The sequence below is a fragment of the Carassius gibelio genome, chromosome B18 (genome assembly GCF_023724105.1).
Source record: "Carassius gibelio isolate Cgi1373 ecotype wild population from Czech Republic chromosome B18, carGib1.2-hapl.c, whole genome shotgun sequence".
Lineage (NCBI taxonomy): Eukaryota > Metazoa > Chordata > Actinopteri > Cypriniformes > Cyprinidae > Carassius > Carassius gibelio.
This window is the reverse complement of record NC_068413.1, coordinates 3,543,842-3,566,377: the sequence shown is the minus strand read 5'-3', so window position 1 is coordinate 3,566,377 and position 22,536 is coordinate 3,543,842. Positions and strand designations below refer to the sequence as shown.

General features: G+C 36.1%; 1 protein-coding gene across 5 annotated transcripts; it reads left to right on the top strand.

Moving 5' to 3' along the window:
* The first annotated feature begins 1,094 nt into the window (after nt 1–1,094).
* Nucleotides 1,095–22,426, top strand: ppp6r2b (protein phosphatase 6, regulatory subunit 2b). Of its 5 annotated transcripts, XM_052582024.1 has the most exons (25): nt 1,095–1,339; nt 2,505–2,637; nt 3,205–3,477; nt 4,461–4,647; nt 4,741–4,878; nt 5,476–5,541; nt 5,715–5,827; nt 6,503–6,616; nt 6,692–6,818; nt 6,913–7,065; nt 7,777–7,968; nt 8,129–8,193; nt 8,319–8,434; nt 8,546–8,631; nt 8,716–8,813; nt 9,721–9,772; nt 9,922–10,049; nt 10,136–10,290; nt 10,374–10,536; nt 10,618–10,691; nt 12,041–12,245; nt 19,140–19,291; nt 19,799–19,895; nt 21,155–21,279; nt 21,371–22,426. In XM_052582024.1, exons 3-25 carry the CDS (start codon nt 3,251–3,253, stop codon nt 21,601–21,603), a joined length of 3,066 nt encoding a protein of 1,021 aa, XP_052437984.1. In that variant the 5' UTR covers nt 1,095–1,339; nt 2,505–2,637; nt 3,205–3,250; the 3' UTR covers nt 21,604–22,426. The 5 variants fall into 5 exon arrangements, with proteins under 5 accessions (XP_052437984.1, XP_052437980.1, XP_052437979.1 ...); XM_052582022.1 differs by lacking the exons at nt 19,140–19,291; nt 19,799–19,895; nt 21,155–21,279; nt 21,371–22,426 and adding exons at nt 12,370–12,429; nt 12,504–15,459 and having other exon boundaries at nt 1,097–1,339; nt 2,505–2,583; XM_052582021.1 differs by lacking the exons at nt 19,140–19,291; nt 19,799–19,895; nt 21,155–21,279; nt 21,371–22,426 and adding exons at nt 12,370–12,429; nt 12,504–15,459 and having other exon boundaries at nt 1,097–1,339.
* Nucleotides 22,427–22,536: the final 110 nt, after the last annotated feature.

The window sequence follows — 22,536 nt, the reverse complement described above, 5'->3', positions numbered from 1 at the left end:
ATATATATATATATATATATATATATATATATATATATATATATTTATTTATTTATTTATTTATTTTTATTTTTTCAGATGTATTTACACTGTTGTATGGTTACTTTTGTTGTTAGGTTAAGTAATTTGCTGTTTGGTGACATTTGGAGTTCATTTTCTGCTCAAAATGATCCATTCATACTCAAACACTATTCACTGATTGTCACAGGCTTTGTGTAACGTGCCAAGCATTGAGGTCTCTACATCTGTTCATTCAGTTAATAACTATATTGAGTAAACATATTTTCTTAAAATGAATCATGAGCTGTCTACTTTCTTACATACATGATTGTAAGTGAACCACATGCTTTATTGGCATTTTTTTCAGTGCTATGTTGTTGGAGTAAAGTTTACAAATCGCAACTGAGTGAAATTTACATACTTGTTGAGTATTGCAGGATAATCGAATAATTAAGTAGAAATTACTCATCAAACTCTAAGTGGTCACGTTAAAAAAAATTGTTTGCTCATTTTACATAACTTAGTTAAGTGATTTTGCTTAATTCCACACTCTAAAAAAAATGTTTGCAAAATGTGCATAAAACCTTGCAAAATAAAAAAAAAATAAGTATTTTTTTTCAGTGTACTATATTTGTTTACAGGGGCATTGTAAACGAATAAACATGGCTGTAAATGTTCCAGAATTAGCCAAAAGAGGCTATTTTATCATCTGTAGACCCTTGACCGAATGTTAAAAAGTTACCCTAAAAAGAAGACAGAACATCTTGGACACATATTACAACTAACAAAGAAGAAGAGATCAAAAAGTAAAAAGCTAAAAAAAAAATAATAATAATAATAATACAAATGTATGATTGCACATAAGCATCAAACTAAAACATAATAATAATACGTTCTGATAACTGTTATTATGTTTAAATGTCTATTTCCCCCTTTAAAACCATTAAAATAAAAAAAATTTAATTGTTATTGTTATTACAACATTATAATGTTAATAAATATAGTGGAGGACATATTAATTGTATATTGTATAATAAGGAATGATATGCTGCGCGTCCTCTTGATCGCCCAGGCGCGTTCACACACACTATATGCGCGCCCGCGTCTCCTGCTCGGCCATTTTGACTGGAGAAATAATGTCAGAATCTGTTTCTGCTCACAGTTTAATGGTCTGAAGGGGCCAGAGCTGAAGCAGGGCTGCTGTAGGAGGGAAGATATCGGGGATCTATGGATACAGGACAATGTCTCGCCAATCAAACATCACATTTACTCTCTGACAGGCTTACACTACGGCTCCGATCACAGATTGCTGTTTATCTGACACCTCCAAGTGTTCCTGGTAAGTTCACACAACAGCTAATTTGTTTATAGTAATGCTATTCATCGCTGTTTTAGTGTTCTGTGTATTCTGGTCGATCGTTTCTTATGAACACACGCGTTTATGACCTGCCTATGGACTCACGTGACATGTGAGCAACGTTTAAATATAACGTTACCATGATTATGTTAAACACAAACGACTTTCACCTTGAAGAGTATGCTCGTTTACTGTCTTCATTAATTCTGAGATCAGATAAGAGAGCTTTATGTCGTAATATTGCCTTGACGCGCTACTTGGGCTCCGGAGTATGTTTAACGTACTTTTGTTCATGCAGACAAGCTTGATACGATTTGAAGGCGTTTGACATTTGAGGCATTTATAATGCCTTGTCACATCCAGTAATCTGGAATGCAAATTCCCTGCGTTCTGATTGGTGTGTCGAGTTTCGCCTCTGCGCTCTGATTGGTGGATCACAGACAGTGACACTGAGTGAGGCCGCTGTGTGTCTGTAGTGTCTGACATTGATCTTGAACGAGGGGTTTGATTTCGCCTTGTTATCACTAACATATTTCGTGTGTAATTTATCGAAATATAACATGGGATTGAGAAGAACTGTACAGTCTTCAGATTGTCATCGAATGGCTGTATTAGTGTGGGCGTGAAGTGTGTATGTGTGTGTCTGTCTGTCTATCATCTCTGTCTACCTTAAAATATGTGAGATGTAGTGCTGGAAATGTCATAAAATTAATAAAATAATACAATGGAGATTTCAATAATGCATATCTTTTTATAGTATAGTATAGTAGTATGCATATAAAATGTAAAAAATGCATATATTTTTTCCGCTCTGAGTGTCTGCTCAGTCTCTGTGAGTGTTTTCTATATAAGTGTGTGTGTGTGTGTTTGTTGTAATAGATTTGGTGCAGTAATGGTCTGTGACACTGTTAGATGTAGTTTTGTCTGGCAGCTGACCTCATATCTGCTGATTAATCCCATTAAAAGACTAAAAAGGCACATGTGTGTGTGTGTGTGTGTGTGTGTGTGTGTACACCTTCATGTGGGTTTGAACAAGAGCTGTTAGTCGTATTACAGAAGCGTGATGTGCTTAATTGAAGTGTGCATGGCATGCTTTCCTCGTCTCTCATCTGATGGACTGGTCTTATTCATGTCTTTGTCTCTGCAGGTGCCTGTGTTGTAATGTGAGGAGGCCTTGCAGATGGATGTGTTATATGACCACTGAGCACTCAGTCTAGTAAACCAAGGTGTGTAAACTGCTCTCTGCATCCCAACTAAGGACACACACCATCTGACTGAAGGTAATTTACTGCTTAACATGCTCTAAGGGTGAATTATAAACAACACCAGCATTATTCTGAAACCTTTGAGAACTAAAACGTTTTATAAAACTCTTCTGTTATCATGTGAAAGTTTTTAATTGATGTTTTTAACTCTTTCTCATCAAATGAGTTCATATTAGGCCTTAGATATTTTGTTCATGATGCATTATATCAGCAGTATTGTTATATTGTGGTGATCAGATTTAGCATTATACACATAAGTCCAGGGACAGTTAAACCTGAAGCCAAATTAATTTAGATCAGCTAATTGACTGATGTAGTTTAATTACAGCTGACTCGCTAATGTTTAATGGTTTCTGTATGTGCTGTTTTGAATATGTTTTATTTATACTGTATAAATTGCATTATTGATGCATTGATCCCTTCTGGTGCATTATGCATTTTCTACATCGATTTCTCGATTTTTTTGACTAACCGAGAGTGTAGTGAATAAGTGGTGACCGGCAAACCCTGTGAAACATCAGCTTGCATTGAGTAACTTTCTCTCTCTCTCTCTCTCTCTCTCTCTCTTTCTGTCTGTTTCAGGCTCTCTCCCTCTCTCTCTCTCTCTCTCTTTCTGTAAGCTGCAGTCATGTTCTGGAAGTTCGACCTGCACAGCTCCTCTCAGATTGAGAAGCTCTTGGAGAAGGAGGACGTGACTCTACAGGAGCTGCTGGATGAAGAAGATGTGCTGCAGGAGTGCAAGGCCCAGAACCAGCGCCTCCTCCTCTTCCTCACTCGGGACAGCAGCATGCTGGAGCTCCTCAACCTCATCACACACGAGCCCCCTGCTGACCGGGAGGAGAAACTGCGCTACAAGTGAGTGTCATCAACACTTTCTGAGCAGCTCTAAAATCAAGTGATTTGAAACTTTGCCTGTGATGGAGCAAAAGTATTGTTCAGTCCAGTGAACTGGCCGATATTTGGCCAGTTTGAGATTATTGGACAGGCCGATTAAATAGCGGATATTTGGCCAATTATAAATTGTGTAGCAGGCTGATTACTTGAACAGATATTTGGCCATTTTAAATTGATCGAGTCTAATTAATCAGCTGATGTTTAGCAACTTTAATATAATGAAATATTTTATGATTGATTGATTTATGTTAATTTCAAACTTATTAGCTAGTCTTAATATTTAATCAATATTTTGGTCCAGTCTTATTTTTGTATTATTAACATGCAAAATAATAATATTTAGCTATTATTATTATTATTATTTTTTTCAGTTTCTGTTTAATTTAATTTTTAATTGTAATTTAGGTTTTTCCTTTTGATTAGTTTTAGTTTTGTTTTTATATTTCCTTTTTTCATTTATAGTGTTTAGTTTTACTTAAACTTATATTTTAAAGTTTTAGTGCAATTTCTTCAGTTGTATTTTTATTTTATTTCAGCTTTATTCCAATTAGTGAACAATTAATAATAGTGTTATTTATTTAACGATAACAATACTGATTTGGCCCTCTGGGAGTCATTAGACAGGCTTATTAAACAGTCATAATTTGACCATTAAACAATGATTTTTGGCCACATTGAGATTATTGCCTTGACCGATTATTGCACTTTGATGATACACAGTAGTGTTAACCCTATTTTGTCAATTCACAAATTTACAGACAACCTTGTCAATGGCTAATGCACAATTTCAGTTCCTAAATATCAGAATTTTGAGTAAATATAAGATAAATGTAGATGCATTCCTTCATGTTCTGCCTTTAAATTAGCATGTATACTGAATTTATTTGCGATATATCAATCGTCCTCTTGTCATACATTGTTTTTTCTCTCTGTCTCCCATGCAGGTATGCTAATGTAGCATGTGAGTTGTTGACATGCGATGTGTCCCTCATCAATGATAAAGTTGGTGGAGATGAGGCTCTGCTGAACACACTCTATAGTTTCCTAGAGCAGAAGTCAGCGCTCAATCCTCTACTGGCCTCCTTCTTCACTAAGGCCTTCGGCAACCTCATCTGCCGCAAGACAGAGCAGGTGCACAAACACGTCTCTTTTTTTATTTCTCATTTGAAAATCTGTTTTCTGCAAACTTTCATTCAGCATTTGCTCCATTACATTATTTATCAGGTACTTGGTTTCCTAAAGAACAAGGAGGATTTCATAGGGCAGGTGTTGAAACACTTGGACACGTCGGCCATGATGGATCTGGTGCTGCGTCTCATTAGCTGCGTGGAGCCCGTCGGTCTCAGACAGGAAGTGCTAACTGTGAGTACACAAGAACTGATGATTCATTACATAGTGGACACTTTGGCTCTAAAAAACATTTTTTCTCTTATTCTGATGAAACTGCATAAACTACGAAGTTATTAAATCTTTCAGCTCGGAATATATAATGAGTTTAACAGCATAGAAACATTTCTTGTTAGCAATGTTGTGCAAAACATTACAAAACAGTTGTGCTGCTTCATATTTATGTGTAAAACGTGATACACTTTATTTTTTCTTTTATTCCTTCATGAATACAAAGTTCAAAAGAACAGCATTTATTTAAAAAAAAAAAAAACTTCTTTGAACTTTTAATGGTACTTGTTTTACTCATCGTAGTTAATTAGTAGAATAACTCCTTTTTTAAATATATTTATGCTGAATTTATATTTAAAGTGTGGGGTGGGGGAAAACTATCAAATCTGTACACAGAAGTCATGAGATGGATGAATGCATGGTGAAAAGTTTCCAAGAGCGTTTTAAGATAACCTTAATGAAAAAAAAGAACTATTTTAAATCTTTGTATTGAGTAAAAATCAACCCCCGGGTTGCTCAAAACTAAAGAAATGCCTGTGTCTGTGTGTGCTCTGTTGTCAGTGGCTGAATGACGAGAGGCTGATCCAGAGACTCATTGAGCTGATACACCCTCACAGCGACGGTGAGGTCAGTACGTCTTCACACAAGCTTTAATACCTCGAGTGAAGCATCTTCTTGATACTGCAAACAGTCCTCATGCAACAAATGTTTTTAATTCCATTTTTCAACTATATATATATATATATATATATATATATATATCAATAAATATGAATGAAGATCTATAAATGTGTTCACAGATGCAGTCAAACGCATCTCAGACGCTGTGTGACATCATCCGTCTGAGCAGAGATCAGGCCAGTCTGCTGCAAGAGACGTCAGAGACCGACCCTCTGCTCACAACACTAGAGCTGTGAGTGTGTGTGTGTGTGTGTGTGTGTGTCGTCTCTTTCACTGCAAACTGTGCTTGGTCACGTTTCATGTCAGCTAGATGGTGTCTTGATGTCTAAGTGGGTGGTTGTCTGTCAGAATCAGCAGCATAGTGGACCAGACTTTATCTAGGAAGAGTTAGGAACCTTTCACCCAAAAATAAAAATGATCTGAAACTGTGCTCACCCTCAGGTCTTCTGAGATGTAGATGAGTTTGTTTCTTCATGGCAACGGAATTGGAAAAATGTAGCATTACATCAGATAAAACAGCTGATAAAAACATCACAAATCCACACGACTAGTCAAAATTTACCAAAATATTTTTTTAGGCATGTTTTGGACTGTTATTGTTGTTCTTATTTTGTGCATATTTTTCTCCTGATTCAGATGAGACAACCTTTTTACTTAAAAAAACCATATTATGGATAGAGGAAAGAGATGGTTTTATGTTAAAAACATCTTAATGATGGATTTGTTTCTTACTTACACAGCTTTTCACTTTCCAAAATGTTAACTGATGGACTGGAGTGGAGTGGATTATTGTGATGTTTTTATCACCTGTTTGGACTCTCATTCTGACGGCACCCATTCACTGCAGAGCATCCATTGGTGAGCAAGTGATGGAAATCTAACTCTCTGCAATGCGTGTGTGTTTCAGACAGCAGAATGTTGAGGCGCTATTGAAGAACATGTTTGAAGGGGAAAAGAGTGAAGTGTGCATTGTCAATGGAACTCAAGTTTTACTCGCACTGTTGGAAACTCGTAGACCGGGGTGAGTAATACAAACACAAGACATATTTCAACTCACATTCACTGTAACTAAAGCGTGTGTGCTTGTGTGTAACAGTGTTGAGCAGGTGATTGACCCGTGCTCTCAGGGATTGGAAAAGTCTTACACTGTAAACAACAGCATTTTAATGGGCATCCAGCCACATCTAAAGAACTTCCACCACCTTCTGTTAAACCCACCCAAGGTTGGTCTGTTCCTGATGTTTTATCACAAGTCTTAAACAAAACGAAATCACTAAAAGATGTCTTATTGAGGATGTTTCGACTCTGTGTGCTCAGAAATGTGTGATGTTGACCACGATGGGCGTTCTGGAGGAGCCGTTCGGCAATACGCGACTGCATGCATCCAGACTGATGGCTGCGCTTCTGTACACCAGAGCTCCCAGAATCCACCTGGAGCTCTGCCAGCTGAACATGATCAACCTGCTGCTGGTATTAGTCATACAGATAAATAAAATGTTTTCTTTCTTAGGTCCTATCATGTTTTTTTATTATTATTTAAAATGTTACATTTGAATCTTTCTGGATAGAAAGACTCTAAAGACGGTGTTATTAGTTTCATTTTTTGTGTTGTAAGAAATAATTTTATTTATATATTTAAATTACACTACTGTTCAGAAGTTAGATTCTTTTTTTTGGTTTTAAAGAAATAATACTTTTATTCAACACAGAAAATTAAATTAAACAAAAGTGCTTTAAATTAAACAGAAGTGACAGAAAAGATATTAATGACAAAAGTTACGAATTATTTATATTTCAAATAAATGTTGTTCTTTTGAACTTTATTAATCAAAGCATAATTGTTGTCCAGTGATTTAAATCATGTTTTTCTCAAAAATTAAACACAAAAATTAAACAGCACAACTGATTTCAACATTAATCATAATGTTTCTAGAGCATCGAATCAGCATATTAGAATGATTTCTGAAGGATCATGTGACTCTGAAGACTGAAGTAATGATGCTGAAAATACAGATTTGATCACAGGAATAAATTAGATTTTAGAATGTTACAGAAAAGTATTTCAGCGTTTTTTATTTTAAAAACATTACTGTATTTTTAGTCAAACAAACAGCCCTGGTGAACATAAGAGACTTCTGTCTTAAATGCTCTTTCTTACTCTTTCTCAATTTCTCTCTAAAGGATTTGTTTTTCAAATTCTCCTGGAATAACTTCCTACACATCCAAGTAGAGCATTGTATCTCTGCCATCCTTAACCAGACGACCCCGAACGGGAAAACACACGACAGTCCAGATCAGATTCAGCTGGAAACACAAGACACACAAAACTCCGACAAATCTGACATGTTCACATGCTGTGACATGATAAAGCATGTAAGTATGACCCTCACTTTGCTTGGAGTTTCACTTCTACACAAGTTATTCCATTTGTTCTGTCTATGGCATTAATAATAGTCAAAAATGAAAATGCTTCTTGTGAAGACTGTACGTCGTTGTGATATGATTGTGTGTGTGTGTGTGTGTGTGTGTACAGCTTCTGAAGGACTGCAGGCTGGTTCAGAGGATTTTGGATGCTTGGGAGGAAAATGACAAAACGCAGTAAGGACAAATTTAAATAGACGTGAGCCGTGTCAATATGTCAGTATGCTGGTTGAGTATTTGTATATCATATTACATGTATAGTAATATAAGCATCTGTCCGTGTGTGTGTGTGTGTGTTCTAGGGAAGCTGGAGGCATGAGAAAAGGCTATATGGGTCATCTGACCAGGATTGCCAACACAGTGGTGCAGAATGCAGAAAGAGAACAGGAACAAACCCAAATAGCACAGCTAATAAAAGGTAGCTTACTCTCACACTTAGTGTTTTTGGGTGGATTTGTGTGTGATTTACATATTATATTCTTATACACATTCTTTATCTTCAAATATTTGGTATGTTTGTGTATGACAGAGCTACCAGAGGACTATAAAGCACGCTGGGAGCAGTTTGTGAATGAAACGCTAACAGAAACTAACAAGAGGAACACCGCAGACCTGGTGAGATCTCTCACAGAGACAATCGTAGGGAGTATTTTTACAATCTGCAAATCGCCTTTAATAAGCATCTTTCTCTTAACACAGGTGTTCTCAGATTATCAGATCCAGCAAATGACGGCCAACTTTGTTGATCAGTTTGGACTGAATGACGATGAATTCGGAGACCATGACGGCAGAATCAGGTGATTCCCTGTACAAAATTTTCCATTTAGAGGTTTAATTATTAAATGAATCAGTAGTTTAATAAATGATTGTTAATTATTAAAATATGTAAGAATATAAAATTAATGTAGATGTACAATATAACTGTCTAAAAATCCTTTATCTGAAAGTGCCCCATTATGGGTAATGAAAGGTTCATATTTTGGTCCTAAGCAACAGGTTGACACGCATGCAAGGTCAAAAAACACTTTCATCGTCTTATGTATGTATTTTTTTTTACCTTACTGGCTCAATGACTCCCAAACGATTCGCTTAATGATTCATTTTTACAAACCCCTCCTTGGCGTGACGATAAAAGCGTCTGCTAAATGACTAAATGTACCGTACTTTTCGGACTATAAGTCGCACCTGATTATAAGTCACATCAGTCCAAAAAAACGTCATGATGAGGAAAAAAACATATAAGTCGCACTGGACTTTAAGTCACATTTATTTAGAACCAAGAGAAAACATTACCGTCTACAGCCGCAAGAGGGCGCTCTATGTTTTCAGTGTAGACTACAGGAGAACTGAGCAGCATAGAGCTCTCTCACGGCTGGAGATGGTAATGTTTTCTCTTAGTTCATTTCTCTCGGTTCATGTCAAATTAATTTTGATAAATAAGTCGCACCTGACTATAAGTCGCAGGACCAGCCAGACTATGAAAAAAAAGTGCGATTTATAGTCCGGAAAATACGGTAAATAATACGGGCACTTTAAATTATTGTTTACATACAGTAAAATGTACCATAATTAGAAAAAAAGGTTCACATTTGGTGCTTCATACAAACATGCAGTTACAGGATGTCCAGCAATTGAATTGAATAATTATGTTTATTGATACAGGTCTAAATTTGATTTATGTTTCTATGTCTGTTTTTCATGCAGCACCACGTTCGATCGAATCACAGAGATCAAATTTAACCTGGTGGATGAGGGGGTGATTATTACCTAATGCCAGTTATTTGTTATTTGTTCTATATATCATCCTTCCCATGTTTTTGTGTTTGTTTCCTTTTTATTTACACACACTCTTTTAGCTTCCTTTCTCACTCTCGCTAACCCTTCCTGTTTTTTCTCATCTCGCAGGCAAGCTCTGCCGTCTTTGAGACTCGCACAAAAGAGCGAATCCGACCATTTGATGATGCGGAGGAGGAGGAAGATATTTGGGAGGATAAAGAAATCAACTATGTAACCAAAGGGAAATCCAGAAGCAGGTTCGTGAAGCGCACACACACACACACACACACACACATTGACACGCAAAACAGCCATTGCTCTGACTGCTGTTCGTCTTCGTTAGGTTTGGGCTGGTGACAAACGCTCAGAAGAGCGAGGCAGATTGTGGCTCTCGCAGACGTCTGGGGTCACCTGACATGGAGTGGTTTCCAGAGACCAAACAAACTCAAGAAAATACCAAGAACCAGGAAATGGACAAGCAGTCCAGTGATCCGCAAAGTAGGTTCACAGCTCACACAGTCTAGATCTAGACAGCTGATCCAATATAATAACTGACTGGAAAGATGACTATCACCCATCAGGTCCTGGATGGATCGCGAGTTTTGAAGACGACTTCAGCTGTCGGGATTTCACGAGTATCGCGATCGATACGGGCTCCAGTGTGTGGGGGAGCTCTACCGCCCAGCTCAGTGAGACAGAGGAGAAGGGGTGGGCCACTTTCACAGACTTCCAGCCCTTCTGCTGGTGAGGGAGAGACTGTGCTTGACTTGATATTGTGTGTTCATGTCATGTAGACACTGTGCTAAATGTTCTCATGTTCTGCAGTTCAGATGCAGGACCCAGATGCAGTTCACCTGTGGACTCGGAGAACCCAAACAAAACGAGCCAAAATGAAGAAAGTATGTTGCTTACTTGCTTATATACATATATACACACTATATATACACACACACACACGTAATGGTTTTTATACTGTAGAAACTGTATATTCTATGGCCCTACACCAACCCTACACCTAACCCTCACAGGAAACTTTGTGCATTTTTACTTTCTCAAAAAAACTCATTCTGTATGATTTATAAGCTTTTTTTAAAATGGGGACATGGGTTATGTTCTCATAAGTCAACCTCTCCTTGAAATACCTGTGTCATACCCATGTCATTATACAAAGTTGTGTCCTGATGTCACAAAAAAACTAGAGCACACACACACACACGTGTGAATATATATATATATATATATATATATATATATATATATATATATATATATATATATATAATCTTTATACAAATGCACAACAAATAAACACCCTGGTTTTACTATGTAATGTGTTACCAAACTTTTGTAAGCATCATTTCATTTTTGCAAAAAAATAAATAAAATAATAATAATATATATACATACATGCATATAATTATTTTTTCTCTCTAAATGTTATTAGCCATATGAACATTTATATGTAAGATGAGTTTAGTGGTGTTAATAATAATAATATTTAGATTTATTGCTAGGTAAATATTTGATACTTTTGTTCCAAATGTACTTAAAAATGTACATTAATAAATTTATTACATTGAAATATTACATATTTTTGATAGTAGTAGTAGTAATGCATTATTTATGATATGTAATAATTTGTTTTTTTTTTATTGAATTTTAGTGTTATAATTATTAATATTTAAATATTGTTATTAGTATTAATACTACTAAAAGTTCTACTAGTACTACTAATAAAATAATGTAATTTTATGTAGTTGATGTAATTATGTAGGTTCAGTTTGATTAATTTTCCCATCTAAGTGCTTGTAGTCTTAAGAATAGTTACTCATGCAAGAATACAAAATGCTTGTAAATGTTTTGCATTATTATTATTATTCATTTTAGTAGAAGTAATAATTTTAATAATTATTATCATTATTTTATCGTGATTATTATTATAATTAATCAAATATATAATGTTTAAATTTAATACATTTTATAAAATATAATAAATGTCTCCCTCTAAAGGCTGTTAGCCATAAGAATATTAGTTTTCTATGCTAGATGCTTATAAAGGTTTGGTGTTATCAATTAATAGTAGTAGTATAATTAGTAATAATAATTATTGTGGTTATTTGTATTTACCTTGTATATTTTTAACTATTATTATTAATAGTAATTTTATTCTGTCTATTTTTATTAGTTATTTTTTTTCTAAATGCTCTTGAAATGGTCACTTAACATCAGCTCATATGTCTCGTGCAAGTCAAAGGCTCGTCAGCGTGTGTGTGGAGTGTGTGTGGGGCGAGGAAGGCTCCGCTGGTGGCGTCCGACAGCAGCTCCAGTGAGTCAGACAGTGAGGAAGAGGAGGACCGAACCAACATCATCACAGAGAGCGTCCCCACAGCCAATGCCAAGGACAATGTTAAACTCAGTGTAGATGCAAAGAATGAGAAGGCAGTCTTCATCAGGTAAAACACACTAATACACATTACTGCATTACATGGAAGCATGATTATATTATCTGTAGACAGTTTGCATATTGACTCGAGACATCTCAAAAAGCACAGTGGTGTTCCTTCCATTGTCTTTCAGTGAATCGAATCCCAGAGCAACAGGAAGCATCACTGGTCCTCAGTCACCTAAGGAGCAGAAGTAAGTGTTTTTCCACTGGAAACTACTGGACATGTAGTTAAAGTGTCTAATTATGGCTCTGTCTCGTTCTGCAGAGGTGACTCCAGTAGTAACTGCCCAATGTAACAGCGTTTCACCTGCCGCTCGGCTCCATCATCCTGACTGCTGTTACTACACCCATCAAATGTTAAAGGCCGTGGCTTCCTGTTTTCAAACACGTTTCCTCTCCCCCTGGAATTTGCTGTTTCCATCGGTCTGCCGTAGAGTTACGTGGGTTTTTTGGTTTGAGCATAAGTGGTACTGTAGTTGATCTCTGTCTTCCCTAATGAAAACATCTTCACTTGTTGGGAACACTGACCTTTGAACCCTGTGAGTGGGGCCCCACTACAGTCTGTGTGTGTGTGTGTGTGTGTGTGTTGTGGAACTAGAATATAATGCTCATCCACAGGCGAATTCTCATGTATGCGTAAATATGCTTGGTTCATCTACAGGTGTGATTTATAGTGTTCATTTTATGTTTCTGAAACAGTATTTTCCACTTAGAACAGGCAAGAGAACAAGTCTGTGTGTGTGTGTGTGTGTGTGTGTGTTCTGTCTCGATCGATATCTCTGTTTGCTGTAGCCCTTGGGCCCGGTACTGATTTGATTTTGGTACTGATATGTTTGCACTCATGTTTCCACAGCATTTATGTTTCCAGCTTCACCCGTCATCCACAAAACACAAATATAGGAGCAAAAATAATTGGGAGCTGGTCTTAATATTTCTGTTTTGTTGTAGGCTGTTATTATATGAAAGTATGGAACCTTGTTTCCACCACAGACTAGAAAAAACATTAAGGTAATTGCATATTTTTTAACTCAGAATTGAGTTAAGAAAAAAATTGCAAGATGTAAAATTATAATTGTGAGATATAAACTTGCAGTTCTGAGGGGGGAAAAATCTGAATTGTGAGGAAAAGTCACTTTTATTATTATTATTATTATTATTATTTTATTCTGTAGTAGAAACAAGCTTCAATATAAAAGGGGAAATTCACCTAAAAATAAAAATGTACTCATGTTTTTCCAAACATGAAGGACTTTCTTCTAAAGAACACAAAAGAAGATACTTAATAGAATGTTCATGCTGCTCTTTTTCACAGAATGTAAGCAGACGGTAATTTATACTGTCAAGTTTCAAAAAAGACTAAATAGAACCTTGTAATTAGTCATAATAACAAAAAAAAAAACTGACCTAAATATTGTGAAACTGTTTGTGAAAAAGTTCCATCATAGCATTTAAATCTCATTTGCATTTATTTAGACTTGCTGCATCCTGATTGGTCAAAACACCAGGAAAAAAAAATAATTATTAGCTTTAAACTTGCATTGTGTTTTATAGCCGATTTGTTCACCTTCAACAAATGATGATTTAAATTTGTTTTCCTCACACACATAGTTATCAGAAGAACAACGTCTCCTTTTATGTTCCATGAAGGAAAAAGGCATGTTTGGGGTGAGTAAATGATGAGTGTTTAGGTTTTTGAGTGAACTATCCCTTGTAACCTGTTTCTGTAAGACTGTGTGATTCTTCTTGTGTCAGTGGTTGGTATCAGAATGAACTCAGGTGAACGTCGTGTGCCAGACAGAGTCTGTGTGCAAAAGAAGAACCGAGGGCGCACGCGTGCCTTGAAATATCCGAGAATGACACGTCAGTGTTTAACACGTGCACATATATCTTTAATCACATCTTCCTATATCACTGTCAGGTCTTAGTAATAATTGTCGATGTGTATTCTTTATGATATGTTCACTTAATATTATATTTTTTATGACTAATTACTAGCGAAACACTAGAACACTGCAGTGTCCATTTGAATCTAGAGTGATAGCAATAATAGTATGAATAATTTCTTGGGTTTGTTTTGTTTTAGTAATGTAGTCTTGAAATGTGCACACAAACGGTTTGTGAGAGCATGTGTGTGTGTGAGAATGTTGAAGAGGCTCAGTGTGTTTTCAGTTTGTTTTTGCACTTTTAAAAACTTGATTTTGATACCAAATGCAATGGGATGTTAGTGGCGGTCCGATAACGAGATTCCTCGGTCGGAGTTTGGTCTATGTGCATTTTTTGAGTTTACAAGTCGTCTGTTGTGTAGTTAAAATTGCAGACGTTTCCATGTGCGAGTGTGTTTGTGAGCGAGACCGGAGAGAAATGTCGACTGATCGGTACTAGGCTCTGTGCTTGAATGTAATTCATATTTGTATGTTTATTTTTATTTTCTTATATTGTTTTTGCCAAATATTTTGCGTCTTTCCCCCGTTATGGATGAGAGAGTTCTATTCTCACAGAGACTGAATTCTTTCTCATTGCTCATCGTAAATTTGTTGTTATCCTACCACTTAGTTGTGGTATTTACTAGAAATACAAGGTAACACACTAAACCCTCTTTATCTCGTCTTCCGCGTACATACAGGTCTGTATTCACCACTTTTTCAGTGTAAGAGGCATTTCCCCCGATGTCTAGATGTTTAGTTGACCTGTCAGATACCGTAAACGGGTTTAGCGAGTTTTTCTGGTTTTAATGATTTTTGTCATTTGCTCCGATGCATTAGCAGAACATGAATGAGAAGGGAACAGAGTTTTTATCAAAACTGTGATGTAAGAATTGTGTTACTATAATGTCACAATTTGTGATTCTAATTTTCACATTCTTTCAGTTAGTTTCATATCTCCTTCTTCCACCACACCACCATAAAAAAATAGATGCATCACAACTTTCTTTTCAGCCCTTGTATGTATTCATGTACCCGAAAACACAAACGCATACTGTATGTTATTAACTGGTACAGTATTTTGTGTTATATTCTGCCTTGAGCATCTGTCCATGGTGTGAAACTGGAACACAGGTCTGTTGTCATAGTCAAATGCCTTTTTAATGTATACTGATGCTGGTGGTTACTTTTTATCTTTTTTTTTTTTTTTTTTTTGTGAAATGCAATACTGTACCTGTTATCTGTTGTCAGAGTTAGGCTTTAAAATCAGATATCAAACAAATAAATATTTCAAATGTGTGTTTTTTTTTGTGTCAAATGTGTTCCAAATTAATACTAAACTAAAGCTATGTATATGCACAATAATTAACTAGTTAGTACTAAAACATTGGTTCAAAGTCATTTTACAATGTGTAGTTAATCTGGCTAGAATGCACTTTCCACAAATTGGGATTGCAGATGATGAATCCAGTCTACATTTATTTTTTAAGTGTCAAAATTACAATATAATTGGGTAAATTATTCTGTAAATTGTTGCAAAATGTTTAACCATTCAGTGCCGGATTAACAATGCAATATTAAGATACGTTGGTAACACTGTATAATATGGTTTCATTTGTAAATGCATTCCCTAACATTCACAATATGAGCAAGATATACAGGTGCATCTCAATAAATTAGAATGTTGTTAAAAAATATTCCTCATATTGTGAAACTCGTGTATTAAATAAATTCAATGCACACAGACTGAGGTAGTTTAAGTCTTTGGTTCTTTTCATTCTGATGATTTTGGCTCACATTTAGCAAAAACCCACCAATTCAATATTATTCAACTCCAAACACCTGAAAAGGTTTCCTGAGCCATCAATATGGTCTCTCAGTTTGGTTCACTAGGCTACACAATCATGGGAAAGACCGCTGATCTGACAGTTGTCCAGAAGACAATCATTAACACCCTTCACAAGGTGGGTAAGCCAAAAAAGCTTGCTGTTCACAGAGTGCTGTATCCAAGCATGTTAACAGAAAGTTGAGTGGAAGGAAAAAGTGTGGAAGAAAAAGATGCACAGCCAACCAAGAGAACCGCAGCCTTATGAGGATTATCAAGCAACATCGATTCAAGAATTTGAGTGAACTTCACAAGGAATGGACTGAAGCTGGGTTCAAGGCATACAGACGTGTCAAGGAATTTGGCTACAGTTGTTGTACTCCTCTTGTTAAGCCACTCCAGAACCACAGACAACATCTTACCTGGACGCTATATATATATATATTACAGCATTGATTTAAAAATAAAAACAAGCAATTGCATTTTGAAATTAACCTATATTAATAAATTATTTGAAAGTATTTTATACCTAATGCAATACAATTCATAGATGTTTAAATGTAATTTAAAATGTCCAACTGCAGGTTTGGGTACACCATACCTGATGATTTGCCTTATGTCATCATGAACATGAAACCAAAGGAATGAACAAAACTTCATGGAAAATTCCATGCCTAGGAATGACACCAATCCTGTGTGAAGTGCACTGAAAGTGAAAGTTCCTCTGGAGGCACAAGAGGGCGGTGTCTCAGGGAAAAGAAGGCAGGGCAGCTTGGGGAAGTGGGCGTGACTTTGAGCGTGTAAGAGAGTAAATATTTTTCACTACTGGTGGAACCTGTCAGTCTGCTTCACCGGAGATAAGGAGACTCAGCCTGAAGTGTAGGACGCACAAAGAACAGCGGAGAGAACACGAACACATTTACCAGCAAGAAACCAGAAAGAATGCTGGACGGAGTAACAGTCTGGATGTAGACCAGGACTGGACATCATGAAGATGAAGTTTGAGTCTGAATGAGGCGTGTGTGTTTCTGAGGACCTTTAATGGGTAGAAGCATCCTGGATATGGGGGGGTGTCAGAGTAACAGCAGCTCTGATGAAGAGGATGTCAGCGCTCTGAAGGCAAACTACACCAATGTCAGCCTGTTCAAAGTGTGAGTATATACTGCACCTACACACTAGATAGGCAGTCAAATAAGGAATGCATACATCAGACAAACGTCTGCTGAAGAGATAAGCAGCAGCATATCTTCAGAGAGAGAGAGAATGTGTGTGAGCATGTCAGTAGTTTCAGTTGGGCTTCATGTTGGGAAAAGACTGAAAGTCAAAGAAAACTTCCAAGTCCATGTGTGTTTGTGTGTGAAAACATGGACCCTCTGCACAAGGGTTTATGGGTAAACACATCTGCTGCGTCCTGTCTATTTACATAACGCACACCCGGGCATGAGTGCAAATGGTCATTTAGATGGTCATTTCTTGATTAGAAAATGTTTTCTAAAACTGACACTTTATCCTTCACATAAGCATTAAACATGAAATAGGCATGTATTTTCATATGTAATAGAACAGTTCAAGGTACTCGCATACCATGGCATTATATACACAAAAAAAACCATGGTATGTGCATTATAAATACCGTTGTACTTGTAGATACTTTTGTAGGTCAGTCACTTCTAAATTAGAAATACATGACTCTTTTACTTGTTAATATTTTAAACTGCTGTATCTAACCTGACCTTTATCTAATAGAATCTAACCTCACATCAAATACCAACTATAATACTAACTAACTATTCAATTTGTTTGTTTTTTGAGTTTCCTATTAAACAAACATTAAGTTACACAAGTTATTTATTATTTATGACTACAGCCTTAAAATGTGCATAAAAAAATCGGAAAACAACAAACAATATATAAAACAAATATATAGTTTGTTGTTTTCCAATTTTAATGTGTGTGTATATATACATATAAATATATTCTATATATTAAAAGTGACCATATTTACTTAATACTGGCATCTATTTTTCTAAACAAAAAAACATTACATCTCCTCAAGTGTCTATTAAAGGCATGGTAAACAGTATTTCAGCACAGATGAGATGAGATGTGCTGTAGGTGCCTGAGGAATCTCGCTAAAAATACATCTCATCAGAGTGGCTGATTTAGATGAAATGATGAGAATCTCATCAGTTTTAAAAAGGTGATGCTTACATCAGTAAAACTGAACCACTATGTGCGCAATAGATGTAAATGCAATAACTTGTGTACATTGCATAAGTGTGGCATAAGTATCCAGGTGTTTTTGGACAACCATATGGAAGATATTCCACCTCACAGCCTGTTTTAATCCGTCAGGTCAAGGCCACCATCTCAAACCTCCCACCACACACAAACACACACACTATCAGTTATTTCAAGGCTGAATTTAGAGGTCTGTTTTCTCTGCCTTCACACACTCTGTGCACTCCGTCAGGCCAGCGTGTGTGTGGTTTTTCTCATTTGCTTGAATGAAAATGACAAGCGCTGTCTACAGTAGAAGGCAGCACTCTTTCCAGTATGAACGTGCTGATTGCTCACTAATGCTGTCGGAAAACACAGCCTTCTTCAGCACATACAGTAATCGACCAGCCCCATGTGTACACATGACAACCCGAAACCAAACTAAATCCCTGTGTGTCCTTGTGTAACATCACACTGTGTGTCTGCAAACGGTTTGCTATCTGCTCAACAGCATAACTATTTGAACAAAAATTAACTAGCGGACTGCAAAAGAATTTCACATTGCCCATCGCAAAGCCAGTCAGGCACATAATGCAGCTATATATCTGCACATTTCAAATCATTTTCACATTTATTTATGCGTTTCCACTCTTAATCTAGTTGTCAAATAAACCTGGCATTGTATATTAAAAATATTGTTGGCTCCTTAAAGAATTTGACATTATTTTGTTCCTTTTTACAGGTCACTCTGGATAAAAGCATCTACTAAATTCATAAATGACTCTATTTGACCCTCCATTCCTAGTCATATTGTGCACAAGTGATTAGTGTTGAGTGTAAATGTATGTACAGAAAAAGAGCTTTTATCAAAATGTAATGCATTTCCCTGCTGTGGATTCTTATCCAGTGTTCTGCTGACTGTGTGTGTTGACAGAAAGAATAACAGTCTACATATAGTCCCGTCTGCTGAGGTCAAACCTTACCTGAAAGATCACTTCCTGTCCAGACGGATCACTGATCTCGACCTTTTGACCCTCTCTGCCCTGCCGCACGGCCTCGACCAGCAGGAGTGGATAGCAACAAACAGTGAGTATTCAAACACAAACAACATTTTATCAACCCTAGCAATATAAAAAAAAGAAGTAAAAAGCAACACACACATACACGAGTCAAAATGCCAGTTAAACACCCAGTGATTAAAAAATGATGACACTCAAAAGTGTCATCTGAGTGAGCAGTTCAGGGCTGAAACAATACACTAGAGACGGAAACATGTCAAATATTTCTCAACATATGTTTAATGTTCAGAAACACGTAAAGGAATGATGGGAATGTGTTGGGCTTGGCTCACATACCTAGACATTTGAATAAAGGCTGGTCTGTAGCTTAACTTATGTTAACCTGGAACCACCCACCTGCAATAAAAAGAAACATCAAATAACAAAAATACACAAAAAAATAGTAAGAACTACAAAAAAAGAAAAGAAACAAAATCCATTTTTGTTTGCACTATGCATCAGATAGTTGAAGTCTGTGGGGTTTTTCAGCTCTGTGTGTGTAATGTGTGTTAACTCATCTTACCATCTCTTCCAGCGGTGTCGTTTTTCCAGCACACAACCCTCTTCTTCAGCGCTCTGTCTGATTGTTGCTCATTGACCACGTGTCCAGCAGCCAAGAGCTCAAGAAACATGTGAGCAGAAGAAACACACTTCATTACAGCTAGATAAAACAGCCTAAATTCATAGCTCAAATACAGGAGAAAAAAAAGGGCATATGTACACCTCACCAAATATTGCCAAATATAAGTTTATTATAGTTAACATTACAATATCACAACATATTTACAGTAGTAAATATGGTATTTTAATGAAAGCTACACTGTAAGACAAAGACAGGATTAAATAAAATACAATAAACTACAATAAAAAAAAATGTATGAATCAATGAAGGTAATATATATATAGTAGTTAGTAGTAGTTGTGGTTGTTATTGCTGGTTTATTTTAATTTGATTTGCATGGATAAAGATGAATGCAGATATCAACACTCGATGACAATAAGCATGTGATGTAAAAATAAAAAATAAAGAAAAACATCCCAAAACCACCATTACATGAGTAGCTTTGTTGTCACATAACAAACAACAGCAGTGACAGCAAAAACACCAAGAATAGTGCAAAAATGCAACTGTTTAATTATATATTCATGCCGCACAGTATTACAGTAAATATACAAGATATTATTGGGATAACACAGATAATTATAAACTTTGTGAAGCATTGGGAGTTTATAAAGTTTATAATTAACACATGCACACAGTATACACACATATTATGTAAAACTTTTATTTTGGATGCGATTAATCGCAATTAATCGTTTGACAGCACTAGTGTTTACAGTACTATTTCTGCAGCTGATAATTATTAAATAACTATTGTGGTTAACATGTAGAATCACTGTATAACCACAATAGTTATTTAATAATTATCATATATACAGTGATTCTACATGTTAACCACAATAGTTATTTAATAATTATCAGCTGCAGAAATAGTACTGTAAACACTAGTGCTGTCAAACGATTAATTGCGATTAATCGCATCCAAAATAAAAGTTTTACATAATATGTGTGTATATTGTGTGCATGTGTTATGTATATATGAATAAAAAACACAAGCATGTATTTAATAAAAACGTTAATATATTTATATATAAATAAGAATATTAATATATAAATGTATAAACATGTAAATATTTTCAAAATATATACTGTTAGTGTATTTATATATACACGTAATAAATATGTACAGAACACCTACAAATATAATATATATATTAATATAACTTTTATTTTGGATGCAATTAATCATTTGACAGCACTAGTAAAAACCTATCTAAAATATTGCATGTGTTACAATTTCAATTCTTTGTCATTTGTTTGCCTTGTAAGTTTGTATGAATGGACAGATGAACAGGGGAAGAAACTGAAGTGTTCAGCTCCGATCTACATCGACTACGCCTTGTCCTACATTCAAGAGATTCTCACAGATGAGCGTGTGTTCCCCACCAAGTCCGGTATGAGGTTCTCTCCATCAGAATTTGACTTAGTCTAATGAGCTGAAAATGATCTGAACATACAGAAGTGACTGTGTATGTGTGTGTTTAGGTTCAGCATTCCCTTCTGGATTCATGTTCCTGATAAAGAAGATCTTTGTGATGCTCTTCCGCACGCTGACTCACCTGTTCAGCGTTCACTACCAGGACGCCATCGCCGTGAAGTTACACCCACACCTCAACACGCTCTTCACACATTTCATCACCTTCAGCCAAACGTTCAGACTGCTGGAGCCTTCAGAGACGGCGCCGATCGACGAGCTCATCGCCGTGCTCACACACTGACACACAAACACAAGGAATATACATGTGAGGGCTCTACAAAAAGCCACAGCATGAGCCTGTGAATCATAAAATTCACAAATGGGACACTCTGTAGCTTTGGCACATAATGGACATGTGCAAGTGAAGACAACGAGACTGTAAGTCCACATCAAGTGCACTATTTAGGACAGTTTCTTTTTGATGTTACATGAAGAATCCCTTTGATGTTTTGACCCAGTAGAATTAGAATGTGTCAATCAACTTCAGACTGAGCTCTGGTTGGACAGCACAGACGATCCTGCCTATAAGCAGTTTTTCAGTGCCAACCAGTGAACATGGGCAGTTTTCTTTTGGCCAGTGGCCACATGGCCTTTCAACAAGATGCAATTCTTAGGAATCTGGGAGCACTGGGAGCTTTCAACTGCGCTTTGCAAATTATGCCAGCATTCCCTCTTAGCATGTTTGTCTGAAACAGTGAATGAAAACAAAACACTGTTTGGGAGGGCACAAAATGCTTTTCCAAAAAGATACACTGTCATTCAAAAGTTCGCGGTCACTGAAATAAATTACTACATTTACTCATCAAGGATGCTTTAAATTGACCAAAAGTAAATACATTTATAATGTTATAAAAGATTTGTTTCAAATAAATGTTGTACTTATTCTATTCATGAAAGGATACTGAAAAAAATGTATCACAGTTTCTAACGTTAGCACGTTAGTTTTGAACATTGAAAATATAATATGACTCCTGAAACATCAGCATTGCCTCACAGGAATGACATTTTAAAATAAAATAAAATAAAATACAAAACATATATTACATTTTAATAATATTTCAAAATATTTCTGTTTTCGTTTATTTTCTATCAAATAAATGCAGCTGTGGTGGGTTTTAAAGATTATTTCACAAGCATTAGAAATCTTACCGACCTCAGACCTTTGAACTGTGTA